Below are 13,369 nucleotides of genomic sequence, written 5' to 3'. Positions count from 1 at the left end.
ATGACTCATTAATTTGTGCCCTCCTAATATGGAATCTGGGATATTTTGTTCCTAGTCTGGGCTTGTACTATCTTGAAAAAAAAAGTTTTTCTCTAAAAAATAAAGGTGCAAATAGGTAGCACAGATTGATTAATTAGGGAAAGAAACCTTGTGGGCACCTTTACCAGACTCCATATAATCCAAAAAGAGCTAAAAAACAGTATTCCAGAATCTATTAAATAAGGACCCATAGGCACTAGTTTATTTTTACTCTGTAAAAAGTGACACAATATTTTCTTTGGAAATATTCTACGACTCAGACTAGACTCCAATTATTGGATTGAGTTAGTAAAGCTAATATTTTCTCAGGCTATTTGTTAATATTAAGAAGTGTTCATATCTTGGGGATCTAGAAGGGAGTTTGGTGTGATAAAATAGGCTTATATCTAATGGTTTAGGTTCCTAAGAATGAGCCATTTGTGTGCATGTGTGTGTGTGAGTGTAATGATCGCTTGGGAGTAAGCAGATGTTGACTTGGCAAAGAGTGGCAACTAATGATGATGGTGTACTGGGAGAGCAAGGAGGCCACCAGTTGTGGATTACCCACAAGTCAGTGGGTGGAAAATGGACCAGGTCATTGGCTAAGAGATTGATTATGTAAATTTCTTCTTTTTTTTTTTTTTAAAGTAGGCTCCATGTTCAGCATGGAGCCTGCTGTGGGGTTGGAACTCACGACCCTGAGCTCAAGACCTGAGCTGAGATCAAGAATGAAGACGCCTAACTGACTGAGCCCTCAATTATGTAAATTTCTAAAATCAACTGGATTATCATAACATATCCACTGGGGAATACTGATCTAACTGATACAATAGGCTCTAGTTCTTCCTTATAAACAGGAATAAATTTTGCTAATAGGTAGATATTTGAAATTTTGCTTCATTTTGTTTCTATATGGCAGGTTATTGTTACTGCCAAGATTGGGGAAATCATCCCAAGGCAAGAAAAATCCTTTTCCTTTAGAGTTTTCATAAACCTTTCCCCTAGGTTTATAAGAAGGAATGATTTGGAAATTGGTATGCTCTTCCATAAGGTGTTGCACATGACCTGGTCATATAATCTTCTTAATGGGCTTAACAACCAAAAACCCTTCTCAAGGCTTTGGCATTGTCGTGTTTATTAAAGTGCCATTCTCAAAATAACATGGATTTCCAGTTCTCCTGAATCTTGAGATCTGAGCATTGCAAATAATCAATTAAATGGTATTTAGACATTTTAACAGAAGTAATAAGAGAGAGAAAACCAAAATTGTGTCTGAAGTTTCAAAGTAAAATTTTCCCCGCTGAAAGCCTTGGTTTAATGAAATCTTATACATGAAAATGCCAATTTACAAAACACAAAAATCCGCTGTAGGGATTTACATTTCAAAAAGAAGCAAAAGGGTTGACAAATTTCTTTCAATTGTTAACTCTTCCAGTGCATTTTCACTTGGTTCAGTTCTAAAATTTTGTTAATTGTTCTCATGAATCTTTTGCATGGATGGGGAGGTCAATAAACTGCCCTGAGGCATAAAAGGATGGAAGAACCTGAAAGGATTCTCAGAGATAAAACTTTCCGAATTTTCTCACCACATGTCATCAGCCGAACTATTATTTTCCAGGTGCATCTTTTTCCTGGACCTTATTCAGCCTCCACTTCGCAGCCTACTTAAAAAAGGCACTTCCTGGGGCACCTGGGTGGCTCAGTGGGTTGAATATCTGACTCCTGGTTTCAGCTCAGGTCATGATCTCGGGGTCATGGGATCAAGCCCTGCATCCGGCTCTGCACACAGTATAGAGCCTGCTTAAGATTCTCTCCCTCCCTCTCCCTCTGCCCCAACCCTCTCTCTTTCCCTCTCTCAAAAACAACAACAACAACAACAACAAAAAACCTCATCAAAGCACTCACTCATGTAGCATAGTTATGCCTAATTCTGTCAAATGCAAAAGAAAAAAAGTCTTTTATATTTTTGAATGAAAAACTTTAGGCAATCTTGGCAGAGAACTAAAGATGTAGCATCTTTATTCTCTTAGTAAACCAATAGGAAAGCTATCTCTAAGAATTATTGTACTAATCTAAAATTATGTCCAATTCATGTTAATATTCATATGAAATACTTTCCCTCTTCATCTTTTAAAGATCTAACACTCGAGGTTTAAAACTGTGCTTATTTTCTTTACATATTTATAATCACAACTTAACAAATGCAACTTCAATTAAAAATGAACACATCACAAACTCCCTCAGCCCAGGTGGAAAAGTTTTACCAACACATACCTATCTCTTTTGAAACAGGAGGTATGTCAACATAATTACGGTCTGAATCTCAATACAGAATGATTTGAAAGGAACCAGGAAATAAAGTTTAAAAGTTAGGAGATACCTAGTTTATGAGTTTCTGTGAATTAACTTTTAAAATAAAAGTAAAAATTAATAAAAGATACGTAAATTACACTAATTACACTTGCCTATTTTTCAGTGTTAAAACATGAAATAGAAATTTTATTTTTTTTGTGCAAATTCTACCTGTCTTCCTTTCTGCTTATAAATTTTATCTATAAGACCATTCAAGTAATAAGAATTGTAATTATACCTTTTAAAGTGTTCCCAAAAAATTTGCTTAAAAAAAACACCTGGGTGCCTGGGTGGCTCAGTCAGTTGAGTGTCTGATTCTTAGTTTCGGCTTGGGTCATGGTCTTGGGGTTGTGAGATCAGGCCCCACAATGGGTTCTGCGCTTAGCAGGGAGTTTGCTTAAGATTCTGTCTCTCCCTCTCCCTTTGCCTCTCCCCCCCAAATAAAAACAACAACAACAAAACCAAAAAACAATACCTGACTTTAGTTAGCCTCAGCTTTAGTAATTGACTTTTGTGCAACTTGTGCTCTACCCAAATTAGATTTCTTTCTGTTTCTCAACATGTGGTATTTGGCCGCATTGTCCTGACTCCACACCCCCATCCTGCTGCTTGGAATATTCTTTCTCTTCTTTTCTGTCCAATGTCCTATTACTCATCTTTCAAGACCAAAATGAAAGAGCACTTGCTCTCTGTAACCTTCCCTAACACCCCCTGCCTAAATCATTTCACTTACGTATTTCACCAACACCTCTATATATGATTGCTTATAATATAATGATTTAATTATGATTCTGCATCCTTCGCTAAGGATGAGATTTTCAAAGGCAAGGACCATATCTTATTTGTTTTTGTAATTCCAGCACCTAGCATGTTCATCACAAACTAAGCACTGACAGAGATAGACCTTGTGGGAGACACACCCATACACCTTTATACACACAGGCACACACCTGCACACATACCAGCACAACATACACATAAACAGACAGAAATTCACCATAGACAGGGGGAGATACAGAGTATAAGACAGGAACAGTGTGCATGCAGAAAAACACACACACACACAAAGAAAAAGAGATCTCGAAGAAAAAGCACAGATGCCCTACTTCCAAGAAATAACAGAAACGTGACAGTTACGTTGTGTTTTTGCAACAATAAGCATATGAGTAGAGGCCCACTTTTACCAAAAGCTAGATGAAATTAGTCCAGATGTTGTGAATTCTAGGGCAGTGTAGATTGTATAACTGAAGCTGAGGTAAATTAAAACAACTCAGAAAAACTAAAGCAGATTGAACACAACCCACAGGGTGTTCAAGTACACACTGATGTGCAGCTGACTGCACACAAACTAAACTCATATAGAAGTAAACAGCCAATGTATTCCTCTTCCGCGCTGGGATGGGGGCCTCCAGTCACGCGAGCCACTGCCCTGACGAGGGAAGAGATGAGAGAGGAGAGAGAGCTCATCCGCGGCACCATGTGACCACCATTCGCTGTGCGATCACAAGATCACAATATAGTCATCAGTGTCCCAAGCTGTGCTGGCCGCCATTCATTCTCTCAGCGAATACTGAGCCCCTTCCCTGGGCTTCACTCTTTCCTGAGGTCTGGGGTCCCTCCAGCATTAGCACCTATTGAAAAATTTCTAGACATGGAATTCCTGGAAGTCTTTGGTTGAGAAACAAGCCTGCTCTGTTGGTTTCATGGTCTGACAGAAATAGTGTTCAAAGAGGTAAAGCCTTGGCTTGATGGGAGCTGTTTTTTGTTATCCAGTTTTACTGAAGCAACCTGCAGTTTGTATTTCCTGTTTTTGTTTTCTTCAGATGCCAGAAGGCAGGCACTTCATAACTGCTAAAGATCAAGAGTTTTCTTTTTCATGCAATGTTTTGGCATGGAGGAGTCTGGGGGGATGAAAGAACAACTTAGCAGCGTGAGGGTATAAAATAGACCAGTAGAATAATGAATACTACCTGGATGTTTAGGGGCAAAGACACACTGATTTGGTTACTTTTTAATAATTCAAGGTACCCTTACTGCTCCTACTGTGGGGACTGAGCTAATAAGGTTAATGAATAACTGCCCTGCAATGAGCTAAAATTCCCATAAACTTCTTGCACCTGCATTTCTGCGAACAAATCCTACATCTGCCTTCAAAACCCTATATGCAGGGGGGTGGGGTTGTACATGCAGTGTGTGTGTGTGTGCATGCAAGTCACCTCAGCCCAGAAGAAGGCTTAGCCTTTTTACTCCTACCTTGTCCAAAGCATCAATTACTTTCCCCCTAAATTTTATTATTTATAAAGATTCTAGATTATTAGAAATTGAAGTTTTATCTCAGCATGGTGTATGAAAATATTGTCACATCATATATTCAAAATTGGATTGTTTCAATATCTGAAGAAATAGAATTTCAGTAAGCTTTTTTTACTAGACACTAAAATGAATAAGGCTAGGAAGATTTAGGATACAAGCATTAAATTGGAAACCCAAAGAAGCAAGATTTATTGTAAGTTGAGCAGGTGTAACTGTATAATTAATTTAGTTAATTAATGGGCTACAATGAGCTTGTATTCCTTTAATAATCAGAAAACGACAAAGGAAAAATTTAAGAATATAAAATGGAAATTGAGATATATCATGTATTTGTTTTATTCCTGACTGCTTCTAAAAAGAAAGAACAAAAAATATGATCAAGAAAATTTAATAAAAAAATTATCTTTGACTAAAAAGAAACACAGCGTGACATGGCATGAGAATGAGTAATGGCCATACTCCAAGAATGTTCTTGTCTCCGTGATGTAGCAGTATGTGATTACATAGCAATGCCATCTGTGTGGAATAGGGATGCCCATGGATCTGGAATGGGATATCCACAGCCTTGGGGCTACAAATCTCAGGTGAGTTTATCTCCAGAATTCAAGGCCTCATTCCTTCATAGGAACTTCCTAGAACCCCAAACCCATCTGGATTGGAAGCAAATACTCTGGAAGGGCTGCTAGTTGTAACTTCAACACTGGGATGACCCAAGAGAAACCCAAATTCACACTCTTGCTGTCTACACCTACATGGGTACTTATGCCAGGAAATTGAAAAAACTCTGCTTAGAGAAAGACAAGTATCATATGATCTCACTGATATGAGGAATTCTTAATCTCAGGAAACAAACTGAGGGTCGCTGGAGTGGTGGGGGGTAGGAGGGATGGGGTGGCTGGGTGATGGACACTGGGGAGGGTATGTGCTATGGTGAGGGCTGTGAATTGTGTAAGACTGTTGAATCACAGACCTGTACCTCTGAAACAAATAATGCAATATATGTTAAAAAAAAAAAAAAAAAGAAGATAGTAGGAAGGGACAAATGAAGGAGGGGGAAATCGGAGGGGAAGATGAACCATGAGAGGCTCTGGCCTCTGAGAAACAAACTGAGGGTTTTAGAGGGGAGGGGAGTGGGGGTATGGGTTAGCCTGTTGATGGGTATTAAGGAGGGCATGTACTGCATGGAGCACTGGGTGTTATACGCAAACAATGAATCATGGAACACTATGTCAAAAACTAATGATGTAATGTATGGTGACTAACATAACATAATAAAATAAAATTAAAAAAAAAACGAGAAGAAGGTTTAATTAGATATCTGAAGCATAAAAAAAAAAAAAGAAAAGAAAAAAGAAAAAACTCTGCTTATTTAGTCTGCAGCTCTTCCAGTGCTGGGATGTGATAATAGAGATCCACCAGAAAGAGTAGATGGTTGCAACCTGAAAATGGACTTTTCAAGGCTATCTGATTTCCTAATTATTGTATAGATTTATATGAGTGCTTATTGAGATTTTCATTTGATATCAAAGTTATTCTAACATTCCGCTAAGAGAATAAGGCTAATTTTTTTTTTAAAAAGGACAGGGTTATGATATCAGTTATTTAAAAATATTATAAAACTAAAAATATTGCACTATTAGAACAAATAGTAAACTCTAAAATTCTTTGTATGGAAGAACTTAATGTGAAATAAAAGGCATATCTTGAATCAATTCAATCTCTCACACTGGAAAAGCTGAATACTCAGGAAAATAATTCAATGAGAGCCCTACCTCATACTATTGCCAAAAGAAATTTTGATAAAATACTAGAAGCATGTGTAAATTATCACATAACTGCTCTTTGGAATAAGAATTAACTTCCAAGCACAGAAGTAAAAAGAAAAACAAAAATGACAACGGGAAAGACAGTTTTGATCACGTAGACTTAGATTCTGCATATCCCCACCTTAAAAAAATAAATAATACACTGAAAAATATGCCAGAAAGTGTAAATAGTTAATATATAGTGAGCTTTGCAGTCAATAAATTATTTTATATTTTCAATATAAAAATGAGCATGGTCAGTAGACATTTTACATCATTTAATAGATACAGGAAAATGTCTTCTACCTCAGTTGGAATAAAAAAATCAAATTAAAAGAACACTAAGAAACCTCTTTTCACTTTTTAAGTCAGCAAAATAGTTCACATGATTAATAACCCTCGTTGATGAGGTTATGGTGAGCTAGGCCCTCTCCCACTGCTAACCAGGATACAAATGGGCACAACCTTTGTGGAAAGTAATTTGGCATTTTGGCAATTTGTTCTAAAAGCCTTTTGAAATGTTCATAGTTCATGTCCTTTGACACAATAATTGTACTTCTAAGAATCTATTTAACAAAATAATGAGATGAGCTCCAAGATTTTGGTACAAACATTAATTCAATAAATATTTGTGAAGTCCTGTTCTGTGCTGGGCCCTGTGTTGGCAGTCGTGATGAATAAGACAAACAGGGCCTCCTACTCAGTGACCATCTATTACTTTAAAAACATGTTTATTGTGACATTTCTAGTATGAAAACCCTGAAAACAATCTAAGTAACACACAATAAGGGAATGAGTAAACCAATTATGGGTATGTTCATAAAATCGATAATGGGGCATCAAAAAACAACTTTTGGAAAAATCTAAAATGACATGGGAAAATGCTTATGTTAAAATGTTAAAAGCAAAAAAACAAAAACAAAAACAAAACCATAGTGCAAAACTAAATATATAATATTATCACAACTATGGAAAAATATATATTCAAGACCAGAAAGAAATGAACATGTATTTGACCATGTTAACATAAATGATCTCTGTACTTCTCTGAAAGTCATGAAACCTGATCTCAGCTCCACTGCTTATTACTCATATATGACTTTGGGAAAGTCAGTGAAGCCTCAGAAGGCTTAATTTTCTAATTTGTAGAATGGAGTGGTAATTCTGGCCTTGACTCCTTCCTAGAACTCAAACTGGATAAGGCATGAGCTCCTACTTTGCAGGCCGAACAGCTCTAAACAAATACCCCATACTATATTTTCTCAGCAGAGAAGGATGATCAGCTCTGAAATATTAACCCTTTTCTCCCACTTTTCCATGTCTCCTCGCTCCTTCAAATTCCTGTTTAATACAATGCTCATTTGCGGGAAGTTTTTCTCGATGTATCCCATTTCCCCCCAATTATTTGCTTTGCATCTTTGCCACATTTATGGACACTACATTAATTCATACTTATTGGCCGGATATATCTCATGTGGTGACTTTCTTTTTTTAATCTGGAATCGCTTATGAACTGGGGCTATGTTGAGCTTTTAGCAAATTAGGAAACAGCCATTTTGTCACTCCCATCCTAATTTTTTGCCCAAAGGAGGTAGGGACATAATAATCGAGCTGCCCTAAACTCATCGGATCTCTTCAGGAAAACATTCCATGATTCCTCTGATGGGTGACTTCCAGATCTTGAATATTATTCCCATCACCATTACATTTTAAGTGTAAGCATCCCCCCCCGCCCCACCACCCCAAGGCAAAGACCACCCACCTGATGCCTTGTGAGGCACTGTTCCCAGCAGAGGGACATTGACGGTTGGGTCTGCCATGATGCCTTTATCCAGGGAGCGTAAGGACAGGAATTCATAGAAGTATTCTGCCTACAACAAAAGGCATTGACAATCAGTACCATGGGAACCATGGAGTGTGAGAAGGCATTTCTTAACTGGTCACTCCTCTGATGGGAGAGTGACATTTTTCACAACAGGAAATCTGGAAAACATGACATCTAAAAAACTGTGTAGGCATAACTCCCCCTTCTGGATTTTAGAACTCTAGAATTAGACTCTGTTTGGAGAGAAGTGATGCTTTAAAAACATTAATAACATCTATCTAAAATATCCATAAGGTAGCTTTTTAGCTTAAACAATATTATTTAGTTGCTGTCTCTTAAAAGGATTGAGAAAAAATGCTCTTAAGGAAACAAGTGGTGTCAAAACAATCAGCAACTGGTCCTTAGAAAACCCATCTCAGCTTCTTGGGTCATTGTTTAATTCTTTTCAAAGCTGAGGTGAGTCTTTTGATCAGAATTTGGAAAGCTGTGATACATACGGGATAATGAAAGCAGTAAGCTATTGGCAAAAGAAGATAAGAAAGTCCAAAATGTAATGAACTTGCTGTGAATATTTATTTTTCAGTATCATTCCCTTTGGCAGGTTTACATTTAAGGTCTCAATTTAATTCTGGAGAGAAAAGCCTAAAAGTGTAAAAACACCATTGCAATATGACAACACGCTATAAAATTTTACATTGTAAACATTTTCATTTCCCCACTAAGTCTAGTAGAGAAAATGGTTCCTGCTACTTGAATAGTCATGAAATACTGAAAATAGTGAAGTATAATCTCCCTGGAGAGCTTTGATGCTTAACTGATTCTCAACTGGGTCATTCAAAGGATTTGTGATAGAAACAATGTGTTCTTGCTTGGGAATAAAGAAAATCAATAAATAGTGCAGATGCCAAAATGAGAGGCGAGCTGAGGGGTTCTGCAGTTACCTGTAGAGATATGCAGGGTTTGGATGGGTTAATTAACTAAATTATGAATTACATAAACATGGGCCAGAATGACGTTTAAAATAGAATATGGTCTTTCTTATAGTCAGTATCAAATTTATTTCCCAGTATGGAAGATATTAAGAGCTACCTGGTAGACATGCACACAATTTTTTTGCCTTATGTCATAGTATCAGTGTATTAGGTATTAAGGATTCCATATGAGGATGACAACGCAAAGGGGTGATCTTAGCTCTTGTGGGGACACTGGCAACACTTGCAGCGTGTTAGGAAACACTTCCTGGTTTCCCCAGGAAATCTGACTAAACTCCCACTGCGGCCCCTTCTTTGGGTGTGGCAGTGTTCCAGATGACCACCATGCAGGGTCCTTAGATGGGCAACAAAGTTTCGTGAATTAATTTTATTAAATTCATTCACCAGAAGGGCCCTGAGATAAAGAGTTTTAAGACCGTCGACTCCTACCCTGTTTGAGGGAAGGCAGAGGATTACAAGAAGTCTGATGAAAAAAAGGAGTGTCATCAAGAAAGGTAATTCAGTTTGGAATGAATGTCCTTGAAAAAGAGAACATTATTTCTGACCCTGCCGTAGAACCTACAACTATTAAAAGTGGGCTCCTTCTTAGTGTTTTGTGAATCCAGGTGTTTTAAATGACCTCCACCATCTCTGTGCCGTACAAGATCATGTTTACCACTTAACATTTTGTTCTAAAACATATTTTAGTTTTCATTATGAAAGGATTTAGTGTTGTATGCCCTTAGAATTAATAACTTTGGGTTATTTGTATTACTAAGTACAGTAATAACAACTAGCAAACAATAACATAACAAACACCTGTGTAATGCATACCACGTCCCAAGATTTATTTTGAACACTTGAATTAACAGTACATATAATGGTGGAAAAGAGCTGAGTGGACAGAGGATGCTGTACTAAATAAAGCATGCTGAAAATAAAACATTTCAGTGGCTAGATTGCTTCAAATACCGTTAAGTTGTCATTTGCGGTTCCATAATTATATTTTCGAACTTCATCACAGTATAAGTGAAATTTAGATTTATATGGGTGATATACTTTAAAAGGGCACTAATAAGAAATACAATTAAATATAAGTTAAAAATTTTTGTGTGTGTTAATAAGAAAAAGGATGAAAGACTAGCTACCCATATTAAAACATGATTGTGTAGGATTGATCCTAATTCATTTTTTCCCAAATTTTCTACAAGTGGTTCCATGCCTTTTATAGTGAAATAAATACATTTATTTAAAAACAAACATTAATTATATATCTTGCTTCAGTTCTGTGTGGCTGATGATAACATTGGCTCTATCTGTATAATTCTCTGATCTGATCATAAATGAAATATTCTTCTTGGACCTCTACTTCATGAGACTCTGCTCATGTAACAATTTGAGTTATCTCTTGTTTGTCTCCTTGAAAGTGTGCTTTTTTTTTTTTTTTAAGATTTTATTTATTTAGGGCGCCTGGGTTGCTCAGTTGGTTAAGCGACTGCCTTCGGCTCAGGTCATGATCCTGGAGTCCCTGGATCGAGTCCCGCATTGGGCTCTCTGCTCGGCAGGGAGTCTGCTTCTCCCTCTGACCCTCCCCCTCTCATGCTCTCTCTCTCTCATTCTCTCTCTCAAATAAATAAATAAAATCTTTAAAAAAAAAAGATTTTATTTATTTAGAGAAAGAGACAGTGTGAGGGGCAGGGAGGGGCAGAAGGAGAGAGAGAATTCAAGAAAACTCTGTGCTAAGCGCGGAGCCTGACATGGGGCTCGATCCCAAGACCATGAGGTCATGACCTGAGCCAAAATCAGCAGTCGGTTGCTCAACTGACTGAGCCATCCAGGTCTCCCTCCTTGAAAGTGTGCTTTAAGAAAACAACATGTAGTAATAAAGTAGCTTCTGAATGTGTCTCTCAAAAACTTTTGCTGATGTTCAAAGAATGTGGAACTGAAAGAATTTCACTCAGGGTCCAGAAACAACTCCATAGAGCCTCTGGGTCTCCTGTTGATGCTTTTGGCTATGGCCACATTAAGTAGGCTGGCAACCTCAGAATCCATTACATTCAGTGTCAGAGAGTTTGTAATTAGCGTTGGCATGAATGCTTAGCATTATGCAGCTACGTTTAATGGATTTGTCCGGACAGCCAATATTCTCATCTTATCAATAACAAATTTCACACTAAAGGTTTTAGGGTGTGCCTTTGATTTCTCTGAGAATCAGTAAATATCAGTTTTTCTACTGCAATTCTAAGACTATATCACAGGACAGGAACTGGTCAAAACAATTTCTTGCTTGGATTTTATCAGCAATAGGCAGTTTCCAGAGAAAAGTTCTTTTTTGTTGTTCTTTCTTTTTGAAGATGCTAATGATACTGTAATTTCTGAGATATATAATTTTACACTTTCCTTCATACTTGGTATATATATTTTAAGGGGGTTTGTCCATCTACTGTTTTCATTGCCTTCTTAAAAATTCCAATTTGAAAACTACTTAGAAATTGACCAACCCTTTGTCTCTGATCTTGACACTGACTTCTTTCATTGTTTCATTTTGTCATTATCAACAGAACTACCAAAACCACCCATGCCATATAAATATTTCTATAAAACAGTTACCATTACCATGTAGTAGAGATGACCTATATTCCTCATTTAACTTAAGTATTAACTTCAATGGCTAAAATATTTCCCTCAAAGCCAAAGAAAAATGGCGGATGAAATAAATGATAGATTTATAATGTCATAGTTTAAGTTCTAGACAAGACTTTCCATTTTTACTTCATTTATAATATCATAAACAGTCTTAGTCTCAAACCTCTCCACTGGAAACACTTATCTGGGGGCAAATAAAACCTAAATTCTATGCCAAAGAGAACAGCGAGCTTGCTTTCAAGTTTGGGAACAAGTTTCACAGATTGTAGATTTATTACTTAGATAAAAGGAACTCAGAGCATGAACTGTAACAGGGAGGTGGCATATTGGAGAGCATGAAAACCCTATTAGGGAAAAGTACATTTTGTTTTATTAAATGACACTAATGGAAACTCAGGTAGAGGTAAGTAGGGTGCTTATTTGAGAAGCACATGAAAAGATTGCCTGTATTCAAACAAAGAATGGGTCTATTCAGGAGAATAATTCACTTCTAAATTAAGTTGCTGAAAAACCTTGCTGACCTTGCTTGCCACGCAGTAAATTTTCTTTTCATGGAGAAGTATAAAAGACACCCAAATATTATCAAGAGAAGAGTGAGTGCTGGAGGCCATTTAACTTGCTTCCAAGCAACTTGGCTGAATATTAAGGTCGTTCTTTCCAGAAGAGAGGAAGACATCATTTAAACGGCAAAATGGGACAACTCAGAAGGCCTTCACTCTGGCACTATTTCTTGGGTAGACACGGAGAAAGGAAGCAGGGAACTGCATTAACCATGGGGAGGAACAGAGAGAATCCAGTATTTCTTTTCCATCTTTGAAGTTCTGGGTTTGTGGTGCCTACTTAATCTAATATATTAGCACGATAATTACAGGAACCCCTGAGTTAAGAATCAAAGGTTCTTCATAAAACCACGGCTCTCAAACCTCTTTTAACTTCATGTATCATGATGCTGACCTAAGTGTTCATGAGGAGCACTGGAACAATAAAGGTATCAGTGTCCTGAAGAAAGTTTCAGGCGATTCACAGATACAAAGCATACAGATGCCATAAAGCTTGAAAATTCACAAATAATTTTTATTGAGTGTTTACTAAACTCTGGTCGCTGTTCATCTAATTCTCACAAGAACCTGGTATTATAGCATACATTATGTTGTGTTGGGTTGTGTTGTGTTCAGATTAGCCGGGCATTCAGTAGGAGCATGACTAGTGTGATCTGAAGTAGCTCCTACCCTGTAAACGAAGGGCAAGAAGAAATCTACTGAAGTAAGCAGGAAAGGAAAAGAGTTGGATGTTAAAGTCCCAAACAAAACGAATCAGCACAGCCGATGCTTAAAATAATCTGACGCCTGAATGTCTAGACCAAAAATTGCCAGATCTCACATTCTTCTTGGGCATTCTTTTTGTCACCTCCCTGCAAAATTTCATCCTTCAGACTCACA

General features: G+C 37.3%; 1 protein-coding gene across 1 annotated transcript in view; it reads right to left on the bottom strand.

The window, feature by feature from the left end:
- Nucleotides 1–13,369, bottom strand: part of WIF1 (WNT inhibitory factor 1) — a 68,477-nt gene that overhangs the window by 18,259 nt on the left and 36,849 nt on the right. Inside the window, exon 3 of the mRNA XM_045873037.3 lies at nt 8,251–8,359. Within this exon, the coding sequence (XP_045728993.1) occupies nt 8,251–8,359 (109 nt within the window). The remainder of the gene's footprint in view (nt 1–8,250; nt 8,360–13,369) is intronic.

This window comes from Mirounga angustirostris, unplaced genomic scaffold, assembly GCF_029215605.1.
Source record: "Mirounga angustirostris isolate CCGP_5_RB_7025 unplaced genomic scaffold, mMirAng1.0.hap1 SCAF_5, whole genome shotgun sequence".
In the NCBI taxonomy this organism is placed as follows: Eukaryota; Metazoa; Chordata; class Mammalia; order Carnivora; family Phocidae; genus Mirounga; species Mirounga angustirostris.
Note: the sequence above shows the minus strand (reverse complement) of the source record. Positions and strands in the feature narration are given on the sequence as shown.